The following is a 16,326-nucleotide window of genomic DNA, read 5'->3' on the forward strand; positions in this document are numbered from 1 at the left end:
GGAAGCCTTGGTCATGCTCTTCCAACCAATGTTGGACATTTCTAGCCGGTGGACATTCCTGTCCACACCAGGGAAGACAATCAGCATATATAGGTGTACGTGATCTGCAAGGATCGGCTAAGAGTGCCTTCCACATGGATGAGTGGGCCCAAAGAATACCACAAACATTCCCCAGACCATAACGCTGCCACTTTCAGCTTGTGTTCTTCCAGAAATCGAAGTTAATTATCACCTCTGGAATACCAAGACCTATAATGCCCACCCATATGCCTGGGCCCCTCACACAGATTTTACTTACTTTGCTCCCCGACACCCGCATCGCACCCGCCGCCGTTGCATCTCCCCATCGCGCGGATGAAAACATCCAGAGTTTGGGGGGACAAGGATTGAGCATACCAAGCGTCATCCGTCTTCAGCTTTTCCTAAGTCAGTGACAACATGTTCCTTGGTCACGTGGCCTAGCAGCAGCTCAGGCACTGGAAGAGGGGGACATGGCAATGGATGGCATGGAGGCACTGGGGAGGAGGACATGGCAATGGATGGCATGGAGGGGCAGATGGCACTGGGGGAGTGCGGAACATGGCATGGAGGGACTGATCTGATGGCACTGGGGGAGTGGGGGACATGGCATGGAGGAGCTGATCTGATGGCACTGGGGGAGTGGGGTACATGGTGGATGGCATGGAGGCCCTAGGAGAGGGGACCAGATGGCAATGGAGGCACTGGAAGAGGGGGACATGGCAATGGATGGCATGGAGGCACTGGGGGAGGAGGACATGGCAATGGATGGCATGGAGGGGCAGATGGCACTGGGGAGTTGGGGACATGGCATGGAGGGGCAGATCTGATGGCACTAGGGGAATGGGGGACATGGCATAGAGGGGCTAATCTGATGACAGTGAGGGACATGGCAATGGATGGCATGGAGGCACTGGGAGAGTGGCGGACATGGCAATGGATGGCATGGGGGGGCTGATGGCACTGGGGGAGTGGAGCTGAAGGCACTGGGGTGGGGGAGATCTGAAGGCACTGGGGGAACGGAGCTGATGGCATGGGGGGAAGCTGATGGCACTGGTGGATAGAGGAGCTGATGGCACTGGGGGGAACTGATGCACTTGGGCTGATCGCACAGGGGGAAAGAAGGGTGTTGGGGACTGATGGTAGGGGGTCTGATGAGTTTTTATAAAGGAAAACAGTCTATTAATTCATTTTTTCTTATTAGAGTACTCAATTATTGGTAAAAATAATCGGTATAATAATCGTTTGCTGCAGCCCTAGAGCTGAGCTACAATACCAAGCACAGCCACTATACAATGTACGCGATACAATGAGAGAAGGCTGCGGAGCTACTGTGAACGTTAATGCCTTCTCAAACTGCTGATCAGTGGACCCCCTACCGATCAGATACTGATGACCTATCCAGAGGATAGATTATCAGTAAAATTCTCTTGGAAAACTTTTTTAAAGGGGTTCTCCGGGGCTTTACCTAAATTCTCTTTTTTCAGTTAACCTATAGAAGGAAGAGAGTTTCAGCAGTACTTACCCTTGCGTTGTGCCGCCGATTCTGCGATCTTGGCTGTGATCATGTCCGGCTGGCGCTTCTGGCTGAGGCCCTAACAAGATGTGCACCTGTGTATTCCTGTTCAGCTCCATAATGTATATGAAGCTGAACAGGAAAACACAGGAACAGATCCAATCAGCACCTCATGGGAGGAGCCTGCAGCCAATCGGACGGTCATGTGATCACAGCTGAGATCGTGGAATCAGCAGCGCAGCAGAACAGTAAATAATGTGAAAACTCTCTTCCTTCCAGGGGTTAGCTGAAAGAGAGAATTCAGGTAAGGCTCCAGAGAACCCCTTTAAAGGAGTTATCCAAGCTCTATAACTCCCCCCCCCCCCCCCAAGGTCCCCAGGCCCCTCATACTGGTCATACTTCCACCACTCCCCGGCACCTGTGTTGCTTCTGATGCCCGCGGCCGCTGCTACGTCGCATGTATCAAAACATCTGGAAAGGGGGGTGGGGGTGGGAATGCCATAGCAGGCCACGAGAGGAACAAGCCTCCCTAGCATCGCGGGTGATGCTAGGGAGGCTTGTACCCGTCGCGACCTGCTATCCAGGCATTAGAGGGGGCATTATAGGGGGTTGGATAACCCCTTTAAGACTGGAGGAAAAGGCAGCCTTATTAATGTACGGTACATGCAGTCTATGGTGAGTTGACGGACTTTATGACTATGGCAGATCACATACTGGAGATGTTACTTCATACAGCTGCAATTTTCCCATTGCAAACATTAAAACATAGTAAAAGACGAAGGATCTTTTCCCATACAGGAAACAATGGAAGCCTGCTGCAGTTAAATGAGGAGATGTGAACTTGGTGCAGTCCTCAGTCTCCCAGTGACTACCTCAGCGCTCAGGTCGCCCCCCGCTGCATGCCGGGAACTGTAGTTTCCCAGCGGGGAAGTTCAAAACAAATACAAGACCCCCTGCGGGATCACGTGACCAGGCGGCAGCCGCGCCTGCTGATGACGTAGCAGGTCGCGTCCAACCAGGAGTACTCAGTTACTGGCCGTGACATTGACATGAGAGGAATGAACCGGCTGTGTGTCCAGCTCGGGCGAGCGGCCTGGGGATGGGGGGCCCGTCCGGTGGAGTTACGCCGGCTCGTACACACCGGGCCCCGGAGTCTGGCGTACGCTAAGCAGCTCTTCCTGGGCTCCATTGCCAAGGTAAAGTCAACCTCGCCTGCTAGGAACCTGAGAACAGCTAATTACTGAAACTTTTCTTCCACAGCAGCCAAAACTACAACTCCCAGCATACTTTGACAGACTGTGGCACTCGGGGCATGCTGGGAGTTGTGGTTCTGCAGTTGGTTCCAGTGTAAGTATCAGAAGTGACCGGATTGGAATGAGGAGTTGTGTGACTCAAGTTGCATGCAATGCTTATCACACTAGCATAATGAGATCCGTCATAGGGTCTCATACTGGAAAAAAACGCTTCTGTTTTGTCCGCATTCATTGTCACTGGAGAGAGAACGGAACAGAACAGAACGGAGGGCTCCAAAATCCATTCCGTTCTGTTCTCATACCGGAGAGCAAGCCGCAGCATGCTTTCCGTCCTGGGATGCAGAGCGAGACGGATCCGTCATGTCGCATAATGCAGGTCAATGGGGACGGATCCGCCTTGGCAGTGGGCTCCTGCTCGGGCACCTGCTACTCTGCAGGTCTGACACACTCTCCACTGTGACCTGATGAGCACAACGTCTCCGCGTACTACGCTCTCGCACTGTGTGCATCAGGACGTAGTGGAGAGTGAGCTGGAGCTGCAAAGTAGCAACCGTGCCCGATCAGGAAAAGAGATCTGAGCATGGGGTGAGAGTGAGCCGCCTGACTGCTTCCTGGCTCCACAGCTAGAGCCGCCCCTGGCCTAGGCACAGCCCAATAGAAGTGAATGGGGCTGAGCTGCAATACTAAGCACAGCTGTTATACAATGTACGGCGATATGCTTGGTGAGCAGAGAGCAGGCCACGGAGCTACTGCGAGCGCCGATGTCTTCTCAAACAGCTGATCAGCGGTGGTCAGACCACCACCAATCAGATACTGATAACCTTTTCTGAGGATAGAGATTTAAAACCCCTTTTAAATCTGCAGCAAGTTTATTTTTTCTTCAGATTCTCACTTTGTAGAAAAATCCCCTCCGTACGCAGGTAACCTGATAGTTATAATAGTTGGTCATCATCACAGGGGCGCTGAGACCCCCAGCTGCAAGGGAAATATAGATATATGAGGCGCCCATAGAAAATAACAGAGGACCATTTAGTAAATGCAGATGGGGAGAAGCATTGACTATTATCTGGACACGTCTACTGTGGATCTACAGAGGTTGTGCCAGTGATGATCTATGTATTTGCTCTAGAGCAGTGGTGGCGAACCTATGGCACGGGTGCCAGAGGTGGCACTTAGAGCCCTCTCTGTCAGCATCCTGACTCTGGAAAAAGTCTAATGTGTACCAATATGCCTTAGACTTTTTCTACCATTCATCAGTGGAGGGCGCGCTATGAACAGCACGGGCAGCGCGGGGCGCCCTATGAACAGCACGGGCAGCGCGGGGCGCCCTATGAACAGCACGGACAGCGCGGGGCGCCCTATGAACAGCACGGGCAGCGCGGGGCGCCCTATGAACAGCACGGGCAGCGCGGGGCGCCCTATGAACAGCACGGGCAGCGCGGGGCGCCCTATGAACAGCACGGGCAGCGCGGGGCGCCCTATGAACAGCACGGGCAGCGCGGGGCGCGCTATGAACAGCACGGGCAGCGCGGGGCGCGCTATGAACAGCACGGGCAGCGCGGGGCGCGCTATGAACAGCACGGGCAGCGCGGGGCGCGCTATGAACAGCACGGGCAGCGCGGGGCGCGCTATGAACAGCACGGGCAGCGCGGGGCGCGCTATGAACAGCACGGGCAGCGCGTGGGCGCGCTATGAACAGCACGGGCAGCGCGTGGGCGCGCTATGAACAGCGCGTGGGCGCGATATGGGCAGCGCGGGGGCGCGCTATGAATAGCATGGGCAGCGCGCTATGGGCAGCGCGGGGGCGCGCTATGAATAGCATGGGCAGCGCGCTATGAATAGCATGGGCAGCGCGCTATGAATAGCATGGGCAGCGCGCTATGAATAGCATGGGCAGCGCGCTATGAATAGCATGGGCAGCGCGCTATGAATAGCATGGGCAGCGCGCTATGAATAGCATGGGCAGCGCGCTATGAATAGCACGGGCAGCGCGGGGGCGCGCTATGAACAGCACAGGCAGCGCATTGAATGTAGGCAGGCTATTATAGATAAATGATAAAGTACACGGAAGATATACTATATTAGTATTTAGGTTAAATTGCTGTGTTGGCACTTTACGATAAATAGGTGTGTTTTAGGTTTTAGTTTGGGCACTTGGTCTCTAAAAGGTTCATCATCACTGCTCTAGAGGGTCTGCTTACATGAGCACTGGGGACCCTCGGCTGCAGTAATCGCGGGGGGGATGGGGGTCTCAACTGACAGATGCAAATGTAAACGTCTGGCTTATCCCTTTCTGTACCTTTTTACTTGAAAAGTTTTTTAGCTTTTTTTATTTTTATATTTTATATCAACATATTAAAAGATATGATCAGCCTGGGGTCTGAGTTCTGAGACCCCCCACTGATCGCTAAAACAGGAAGAGAAAAGCGCCATCTCTCCTCACTGCTGGAGACGGACTGGGACATCTTCATAGATTTTCTATTTGTCCATCTTCATCAGTGAGGCGAGACATCGCTCTCTGTGGGGGGCTTCGAACTCCTCATTTTAGCGGTTGGTCTCAACACTCGTACCCTCACAGATCAAAACCTTTGATATATCACTGACGTATCAATTTTTTTTTTTTAAAGGTACAGGTACACTTTTAATTTAGATTGCTCTGTAAGTATCCTGTGCGCTGCCAGAGAATGCGCCTAAGCTATGATGAGACTCGGGCCTTGACGTAAAGTATGCGCATCCTCTGCCAGTCCATGCGTCTGGATTGAAATCTACTCCTCCCCCTGCCTGGAGTCGATTTCATTTTTCATTCCTGCCAGTTTCCTGCCGTAAATTTGCAGAGACTGATGCCCCCCGCCACTCCCTCACACCTCCCCCAACATTTGCCAGTGTTGAGAGCAGCGCAAAATTGCCATGTGCACCAAAATTCAGGCACTTGGGCATTAAAAGATTTGTGTAACGTATCCATGCGCCTTTTTATGCCAAAAACTAGTGTAGGGAGTCTATAAATGACCTTCGTTCTTCTTGGTCTTTGGTCTGGTGGATCCCAGGCTAGTAGCAGTCCAAATGTAGAAGGACGCGGTGTACGGCAGAATTCAGTTTCTCTCTAATAGTCTCCTGCCTACAGTACGTGTGAAGGCCCGTAGGCTCTGTACCTCAACCCTGAAGTAAACTATGAAGTGCAGCTGAGGCTGTGAAGACTGTGACACGGCGCAGGGCTGGCGGAGAGACCTTTGACACACTTTCGTGGCTCTCTCTGCAGCTGTTGGCTGGGGTGTTTTGCTCTTATCACATGGGAGATTTCTGAATGCTTGATAGTGTGCAGGTCACCTCCACCATAATCGTAGACAGTCATGTGCTGTCAGATTAATGAGTGACTGGCATGCCGCACTGTGGTACCTGCTGTGTGTGAAGGCTACATGTTCTCTGCTGTCACCTGCAGTATTGGTTGTGGGGTTCTATAATCGGGACCATGACGGTGTTCTGTGCCCACCCTCCCTTCTGCCATACTTTTCGGCTAGGGTGCTGGAACCTGGGATAGTAATACCAAACGAACGCAAAGGTGCCGCATCACCCTGTGGGTGCAAGTATTTATTTATTTTAATTTAATGGTGTATTACTACTGTATTTACTATACTTGGTGCATGTTTTGTTCAGTTTGACCACAAGCTGCAGATAGTTCCCTACGCCGAGCAGTGTAGCTGTCATTTACAGAGGTCACCTGATTCCGAAGTCTTGGCCTATGCTAGTGGTCGTGTGATCTTATACAGTAGTTTTCCATTGGACACAGCTTTTATAAAGCAGATTCCCGGGTATTTGTTCACAAGTTTCCTACGGAGATATACAGGTCCTTCTAAAAAAATTAGCATATTGTGATAAAGTTCATTATTTTCTGTAATGTACTGATAAACATTAGACTTTCATATATTTTAGATTCATTACACACAACTGAAGTAGTTCAAGCCTTTTCTTGTTTTAATATTGATGATTTTGGCATACAGCTCATGAAAACCCAAAATTCCTATCTCAAAAAATTAGCATATCATGAAAAGGTTCTGAGCTATTAACCTAATCATCTGAATCAACTAATTAACTCTAAACACCTGCAAAAGATTCCTGAGGCTTTTAAAAACTCCCAGCCTGGTTCATTACTCAAAACCGCAATCATGGGCAAGACTGCCGACCTGACTGCTGTACAGAAGGCCATCATTGACACCCTCAAGCAAGAGGGTAAGACACAGAAATAAATTTCTGAACAAATAGGCTGTTCCCAGAGTGCTGTATCAATGCACCTCAGTGGGAAGTCTGTGGGAAGGAAAAAGTGTGGCAGAAAACGCTGCACAACGAGAAGAGGTGACCGATTCCAGACCTTGGGGGACCTGCGGAAGCAGTGGACTGAGTCTGGAGTAGAAACATCCAGAGCCACCGTGTACAGGCGTGTGCAGGAAATGGGCTACAGGTCAAGCCGCATTCCCCAGGTCAAGCCACTTTTGAACCAGAAACAGCGGCAGAAGCGCCTGACCTGGGCTACAGAGAAGCAGCACTGGACTGTTGCTCAGTGGTCCAAAGTACTTTTTTCGGATGAAAGCAAATTTTGCATGTCATTCGGAAATCGAGGTGCCAGAGTCTGGAGGAAGACTGGGGAGAGGGAAATGCCTGAAGTCCAGTGTCAAGTACCCACAGTCAGTGATGGTCTGGGGTGCCATGTCAGCTGCTGGTGTTGGTCCACTGTGTTTTATCAAGGGCAGGGTCAATGCAGCTAGCTATCAGGAGATTTAGGAGCACTTCATGCTTCCATCTGCTGAAAAGCTTTATGGAGATGAAGATTTCATTTTTCAGCACGACCTGGCACCTGCTCACAGTGCCAAAACCACTGGTAAATGGTTTACTGACCATGGTATTACTGTGCTCAATTGGCCTGCCAACTCTCCTGACCTGAACCCCATAGAGAATCTGTGGGATATTGGGAAGAGAAAGTTGAGAGACGCAAGACCCAACACTCTGGATGAGCTTAAGGCCGCTATCGAAGCATCCTGGGCCTCCATACCACCTCAGCAGTGCCACAGGCTGATTGCCTCCATGCCACGCCACATTGAAGCAGTCATTTCTGCAAAAGGATTCCCGACCAAGTATTGAGTGCATAACTGAACTTAATTATTTGAAGGTTGACTTTTTTTGTATTAAAAACACTTTTCTTTTATTGGTCGGATGAAATATGCTAATTTTTTGAGATAGGAATTTTGGGTTTTCATGAGCTGTATGCCAAAATCATCAATATTAAAACAAGAAAAGGCTTGAACTACTTCAGTTGTGTGTAATGAATTTAAAATATATGAAAGTCTAATGTTTATCAGTACATTACAGAAAATAATGAACTTTATCACAATATGCTAATTTTTTGAGAAGGACCTGTACATCTGGGTGAAGTCTTGAGTCCTGTGTGATTTATCCCTCCTTATCTGTTCTGTGAGCTCCAAAGCCAAAACATATTGCAAGTCAAACAGTGCTTTCATATATACTGTAGGTTTTTGCTGGAATTTTTTTTTGTTACTGGTGTTTTTGGTCATTTTATTTTTTTTTTTGTCTTTCTGGCGCAGTACTTGGCAACAAATTTTATTCCACCTTTTATATTCCATAGGTGCTTAAAAAAAATGAAAGGTGGAATCTAATTGGATGCTATAAGCAACTAAGCCAGTTTTCCTTTACACCAGTTCTGATACATTTCCCCCACCATGCTGTAACTCTTGGCTTTTTTTTATGCATTTTGCCAACACAATTTCTATAGGGAGAAAATGCTAGTGAACAAAACCACTGTCTTTAACCCCTTGGGTACCTGAAGTTTTTCCATTTTTGTATTTTCACGGAGCCATAACTTTTTTATTTTTCCATTCACACAGCCATCTATGGGCTTGTTTTCTGCGGGACAGGTTGTGCTTTCTAATGACACCATTTATTATGGCATGCAATGTAGTCGGAAGCAGGCAAAAAATTCCAACATCGCAGTTCCGCCAGTTTTTGTCCCTATGGCATTCCCTTGCGGTATAACTGACCTCTGGGGAAGGTTTCAAATCGAAACGCGCGTCGAGATGTGCAGTCTTCCTGTGGACCCGTTATTACTTCATACACGGTAATGTGACCTCATTCTACTTACCTGCTTGCGTGTTATACCTTTTGCATTTTTTTTCGCTTCTTGATCAAACATTCACTATGTGTGTTTTTTCTCGTTACTGTTGTGTAACTTGCACATGCACTTTATCATCCGCCTAAACCAATTGAATAGGTATACATATATATATATTCAAAGACCCACATTGGAGGGTCACCTCTTTCCTTTGTTTGCATATATATATATATATATATATATATATATATATATATATATATATATATATAGCTTGCACTTTATATCACTCCTACCAACAGTGGGCACTCTTTCAATATATATTTCATATGGCAGCTTCGTTCTATTTGGATGTATTTGTACTTGGGTCATTTCCGTTTTTATATTTTCTCTGTACTCCATCAACTTTCCCAGGATTGTGCTGCACTTTGTGCATTTGTCTGTCATCTCCTTGTATGCTTTTAATTATATATTTAATAAAACAATATTTTTACAGCTTATTAGCTCTGTGTTCTTTTGTAGGTTTTCTATTAGTTTCTGAGTTAAGCTCTTGTGAGGGGCTTTTACCACCGCTTTACGCTACTTCTTGTGTAATCTATTTCTGTACTAACCCCTTGACTTCAAGTCTGAATGGAAAATAGCGCGGACGGAGGATAAAAGATCGTTTTTTCATACTTCTGCCTCATCAGAATGCAGTAAGAAAATCATCATTTGAAACTCACTGCCGGCTACTTGAAGGTACTGCTGGCGGTTTGGGATGGCTTTTGCTGCTGACTGTTTCCCTTTAATGTTTTTGCGGTAGTCTGACCCCCATAACTTTTTAATAGTTATGTCTACCGAGCTGCTTGGGCTCATTTTTTGGCGGGAACATCTTTAGTTTTTATTGATAACATTTTGAAGTGTGTGTGTGTGTTTTTGATCACATTTTTTTAGGGTAAGTGAAACGATGGAAAAATGGTGAAAAAAACGCCATTTTGATTTTTTTCAGTTACGTCATTCGCTGCATGGGATATATAGTTTTATATTTTAATAGTACGTGCGTTTTCGGACGTGGCAATGCCAATAATGTTTGTTTTTTATTGTTTATGTATTTTTTTTTATTCTGGGGAAAGGGGGTGATTCTGTTTTTATATATTTTAAAACTTTATTTTATTTTTTGCCCCTCTAGGCGGTTACAATATGCAGTATTCAGATTTTTATTTTTTTTGTCTAAGCTCTATTTGTGGTTCTCCTATGGAGGCCTGTCACCTGCAGGCCTCCTTAAGAACTGCAGCTCTAATATGCTGGGTCTCTTCAGAGAGACTCAACTTATTAGAACGAACAAATGGCTTACCTGATTGTTGTATGGGGGAGCTGGTCCTAAACCGGAAGCGCGCGCTTCTGGGTTTCTCGCTGTTTAGATGCTGTGGTCACACTTGATTAAACTGTTAAACGCCTGCAGCATTATTGCAGGTCACAGACATTAGCCCAGGCCTCTGCTGTTTGAAACGGGTAAAAGGAATGCTAGGGCCAAATTCATGTGTAAAGGAAAACTTTTAAAATAAAAAAAGAAGCATTCCTCACCTCCACTCATCCCCCTACCATTCTGACACTGCTTCATTCCCGGCTGCTCTCCACCTCTGCCTCAGCTCAACACGCCTGAAAGGCCCGCTCAGCCAATACATGATGACCCACCTCAGCCAATGATTGTGGACCAGAAGAGGAGAGTAGTGTCGGAATGGAAACAAGGGGGGATAAAGACACAAACACCTGTAAATTTAGGGTCTGCTTAGGATCTTCACTTGTCCACCTTCTTTCAAGATGATGATAAATCTTTTAAGTAGTTTCTTCTTCGAATCTGTTTATGCACAGAGAGAGTTGAGCAAACATGGGCAGGATCATAGAGAGAGTGAATAATTCCCTAGAGCAGTGTTCCTCAACTCCAGTCCTCATGACCCACCTGACGGTCATGTTTTAATATGGAGTAGGTAATATTATTAGTGTCTATGCCTCAGGACTATGCCTCAGGTACAGGGTAGGTCAATATCGGTGGAGGTCTGACTCCTGGCATCCACGCCGGTCAGCTGTAACATTTTCAGATACAGCGATACAAATTGTTTGTTTTTTCTATTATTTTTACATATAAATTTGGGAAGTGATTAGAATTATAATTTTTTAGCTTTTTAAAAAGGATTTTAACATGCGATCCATAGACTGCAGTAGTGTACTGTTGCAGTTTTAGATTTTTAATAGCTTTCTACTAAGCTGTGTCACAGGCGGGGCTTAACCAGCTGTCTTAAGTAGAGTTCTGTCAGAAGAACAGAAAAAAAACGGATCCTGTTGCACATTTGGAATCCTTTTGAGCCATTTCAGTCTGCAATCCATTTTTTAGACGGAAAAAGTCCTGCATGCAGTACTTTTTTTTTCGTATAAAAAAATGATTTCAGATGGAAATTAATAAAATTGATGCCAAATGTGCAACAGGATCCGTTTTTTTTTTTTTTTTTTACAGGATTCTGGTGTCACGGACATTCCAGCGACAGGTGTCAGGAGAATGGCAATACATGATTTGATCTGACATGTTTTCTGTTTTTCTGATCAAATCACGTCTGTGTTGTTTCTGGTGCTTGCCACCCCCTTCTTTCCCCAGGTGTGGCTATTATGGTCTTTTAACCTTCTCTATTTATTGTTGTTTCTCCCACTATGCTATACGGTTTATAGCTTCTGTTTGAGTTGTGGATTACTTTTATGTGGATCTCGGCTGAGTTCCTGGTGCTGCCATAGCCACTTGAAGTTAAGTGTTTTCTTTCCCTTTTGTATTTTGTTTGGGTTATTTTGTGTGTTTCATTTCCCTGTCATTTGTATTAAGGCCTGAGGGAGACTTCTGTTCGTCCTTCCTTCTGGAGGAACAGGTTGTCTCAGTCCTGACATTAGTACCAGGATCCTATAGGGTGAGTTAGGACACTAGATATTCCTGTGTATGAACTCGCCTACCTCTGGGGTCTCTGTTCATACTGGTAGTTATTCAGGACTTTGATTAGGGTTTTACTAGGAGGTGTCCATCTCCTTTCCCTAGTTTCCAGGCCTTATTCCCTTACCCCTTTCCCTCCTATGTTCGGTGTGGCGTTTCCCTCCCACACCCGAACGTGATGCCTGGTTTGTTTGTTTTTTTGTTGTTCTTCTGATGGATCAGAAGAATGGAAAATGAAACAGTGATGTGAACTCTCCCTTCCTATGGCATGCTTTGGAGCCTTCACAAGGACCAAGGCTGCCATAACAACTGACCACAACCCTGCAATTTCAGCAAGGGGTCCAGATTGGAAGACAGAGGGAGCCCTCTCCCTGACAAACCTCTCACTTGATGTGGTCACTATTGACCTGAGAATCTGAGGGGTTAAATGACCAGAATTGGCGTTATCCCTGATCCTGATAATTGCAGCCAGGTGTCCACTCGCAGCGTGTTCCAGTCTGAGGTCCTTTCTGACCTCCACTCCTCTGAGAGGATCACATCACATTATAATGATGTGACCCTGAAAGTCCAGGAATCTAATGAATTACACCGACATAATGCTGTCCGTGTAATACAATACATTCCACAGGTTCTCACAGGGGCGCACAGCCTTATAAATCATTATTATTCCAGAGCCAGCTTTCTAAGCATGGGATGAGTGTCCTAGGGAGACCCGTGTGGAGATTTCGGAATGGTTCTCTGGGAGGATCACTAATGAACTTTGCCTATATGTTAAAGGAAAAATATATGCATGGATTTAAACTTCTTATGCCTAGTGCAAGTCCTGACTGGTCAAATGGAGAATCCCTGTGTCATGTACCCCTGCAGGCCTAGCGGTCCGTGCGGGAGAGCGGCATAGCGACTGTACAGCCAATTAGATTTTTGGTGGAAATGCTCATTAACTCCTTGCTACTGTCCTGCTGTATTTGGAGATTTCTGATTGGGGGCAGGGGTCCCTGCACATTGGACACTGTCAGAGTGTTTATGAACACATTTCCAACTGTAACGCCCACTTATCAATTCATACATTTCCAGGAGGAATAACCGGAACAATACAGTGTAGAGACCTAAGAAAAATACTCCAGAATTGTTACTTCATGGCGAATACAAGTATTTATTAAAGCAGGTAACAGGAACATGTCCCCTCGACTATGTTCTCCTCACTGAGAGCAGCATAGTGTAGTGACTGACCCTCTGATTTCACCTGTCACTCCTGAGCTGGCGGTCATATTACTGAGATGCCGATCCCTGCAGCACAGTCCGGGAGCGCTGTAGGGTGGGGACAGCAAGACTCATCTGCCTTGCAGAGCTGGCACATTCTGCAGGGTTCCGCATGCCTGTACTATAAAATCAGAGGTTCTGCCACTACACCTTGCTGCCCTCAGTGAGGGCTGGATAGTACAGGCGACAGGGTCCCTTTAAGGCCTCATGCACACGACCGTTGTTTTATTCTGTGTCCGTTGCGCCGTTTTTTTGTGATTTTCTGCGGACCCATTGATTTTCAATGGGTCCGTTGAAAACTCGGCTAATGCACCGTTTGGCATCCGCGTCCGTGATCCGTCTTTCCAGTCCGTCAAAAAAATATAACCTGTCCTATTATTTTCGCGGAAAACGGTTCACGGACCCATTCAAGTCAATGGGACCGCTAAAAAACGCAGAGGCACACAAGATTGTCATACGCGTCCAAGTCCGTTTTTTTCAAATCATTTGCATGGCAAATCTGTCTTAGACTTTTTTTTACATTCCTTTATGTTTGGTGGTCCTCCAAAAATAAAGGAAGACACACAAAAACAGAAACGGATCACGGAACAACGGAACCCCATTTTGCGGAACGGAACACAACAACGGTCGTGTGCATGAGGCCTTAAGGAAATGTGTCGCAAACATTTTTTTCTGCCAGGTAAAACCAGATAATCTCTTTTTTATTTTCTGCAGATTATTTTTTTCTATTTCCTGTTCTTAACAGCATTTAGAAAGCATTAAAGGGAATGTGTCATCAGAAAATGACCTGCCGTTGGAAACTGCAGGATTTTATGTTTTTTGTTTAAATATAGATATTGACATGGAAAATTAAAAATAACATAGTCAAAAATTCTTAAACATTAATAGTGTGATTTAAACAATAGGTCATTTTTCTGATGACACGTTCCCTTTAACCACCTCCGGACCGCCTAACGCAGGATCGCGTTCCGGAGGTGGCAGCGCTGCGCACAGTCACGCATATATGCGTCATCTCGCGATGGCCGAGATTTCCTGTGAACGCGCGCACACAGGCGGGCGCGCTCACAGGAACGGACGGTAAGAGAGTTGATCTCCAGCCTGCCAGCGGCGATCGTTCGCTGGCAGGCTGGAGATGTGTTTTTTTTAACCCCTAACAGGTATATTAGACGCTGTTTTGATAATAGCGTCTAATATACCTGCTACCTGGTCCTCTGGTGGTCCCCTTTGTTTGGATCGACCACCAGAGGACACAGGTAGCTCAGTAAAGTAGCACCAAGCACCACTACACTACACCCCCCCCCCCCCCCCCCCGGTCACTTATTAACCCCTTATTAGCCCCTGATCACCCCTGATCACCCCATATAGACTCCCTGATCACCCCCCTGTCATTGATTACCCCCCTGTCATTGATCACCCCCCCTGTAAAGCTCCATTCAGATGTCCGCATGATTTTTACGGATCCACTGATAGATGGATCGGATCCGCAAAACGCATCCGGACGTCTGAATGAAGCCTTACAGGGGCATGATCAATGACTGTGGTGATCACCCCCCTGTCATTGATTACCCCCCTGTAAAGCTCCATTCAGATGTCCGCATGATTTTTACGGATGCACTGATAGATGGATCCGATCCGCAAAACGCATCCGGACGTCTGAATGAAGCCTTACAGGGGCATGATCAATGACTGTGGTGATCACCCCCCTGTCATTGATTACCCCCCTGTAAAGCTCCATTCAGATGTCCGCATGATTTTTACGGATGCACTGATAGATGGATCCGATCCGCAAAACGCATCCGGACGTCTGAATGAAGCCTTACAGGGGCGTGATCAATGACTGTGGTGATCACCCCATATAGACTCCCTGATCACCCCCCTGTCATTGATTACCCCCCTGTCATTGATTACCCCCCTGTAAAGCTCCATTCAGACGTCCGCATGATTTTTACGGATCCACTGATAGATGGATCGGATCCGCAAAACGCATCCGGACGTCTGAATGAAGCCTTACAGGGGCGTGATCAATGACTGTGGTGATCACCCCATATAGACTCCCTGATCACCCCCCTGTCATTGATTACCCCCCTGTAAAGCTCCATTCAGACATCCGCATGATTTTTACGGATCCACTGATAGATGGATCGGATCCGCAAAACGCCTCCGGACGTCTGAATGAAGCCTTACAGGGGCGTGATCAATGACTGTGGTTATCACCCCATATAGACTCCCTGATCACCCCCCCTGTCATTGATCACCCCCCCTGTCATTGATCACCCCCCCTGTCATTGATCACCCCTCTGTAAGGCTCCATTCAGACATTTTTTTGGCCAAAGTTAGCGGAATTTTTTTTTTTTTTTTCTTACAAAGTCTCATATTCCACTAACTTGTGTCAAAAAATAAAATCTCACATGAACTCCCCATACCCCTCACGGAAACCAAATGCGTAAAATTTTTTAGACATTTATATTCCAGACTTCTTCTCGCGCTTTAGGGCCCCTAGAATGCCAGGGCAGTATAAATACCCCACATGTGACCCCATTTCGGAAAGAAGACACCCCCAGGTATTCCGTGAGGGGCATATTGAGTCCATGAAAGATTGAAATTTTTGTCCCAAGTTAGCGGAACGGGAGACTTTGTGAGAAAAAAATTAAAAATATCAATTTCCGCTAACTTGTGCCAAAAAAAAAAAATTTCTATGAACTCGCCATGCCCCTCATTGAATACCTTGGGGTGTCTTCTTTCCAAAATGGGGTCACATGTGGGGTATTTATACTGCCCTGGCATTCTAGGGGCCCCAAAGCGTGAGAAGAAGTCTGGTATCCAAATGTCTAAAAATGCCCTCCTAAAAGGAATTTGGGCCCCTTTGCGCATCTAGGCTGCAAAAAAGTGTCACACATCTGGTATCGCCGTACTCAGGAGAAGGTGGGGAATGTGTTTTGAGGTGTCATTTTACATATACCCATGCTGGGTGAGAGAAATATCTTGGTCAAATGCCAACTTTGTATAAAAAAATGGGAAAAGTTGTCTTTTGCCAAGATATTTCTCTCACCCAGCAAGGGTATATGTAAAATGACACCCCAAAACACATTCCCCAACTTCTCCTGAATACGGCGATACCACATGTGTGACACTTTTTTGCAGCCTAGGTGGGCAAAGGGGCCCACATTCCAAAGAGCACCTTTCGGATTTCACAGGTCATTTACCTACTTACCAC

The 16,326-nt window shown here is 46.7% G+C and overlaps 1 protein-coding gene across 1 annotated transcript in view; it reads left to right on the forward strand.

The window, feature by feature from the left end:
* Nucleotides 1–2,532: 2,532 nt before the first annotated feature.
* ACAD9 (acyl-CoA dehydrogenase family member 9) overlaps nt 2,533–16,326 on the forward strand; it is a 69,633-nt gene continuing 55,839 nt past the window's right edge. The window contains exon 1 of the mRNA XM_040407492.1: nt 2,533–2,730. Coding sequence (XP_040263426.1) covers nt 2,584–2,730 — 147 coding nt within the window. The 5' untranslated portion in view covers nt 2,533–2,583. The remainder of the gene's footprint in view (nt 2,731–16,326) is intronic.

This window comes from Bufo bufo, chromosome 9 (genome assembly GCF_905171765.1).
Source record: "Bufo bufo chromosome 9, aBufBuf1.1, whole genome shotgun sequence".
Classification (NCBI taxonomy): Eukaryota; Metazoa; Chordata; class Amphibia; order Anura; family Bufonidae; genus Bufo; species Bufo bufo.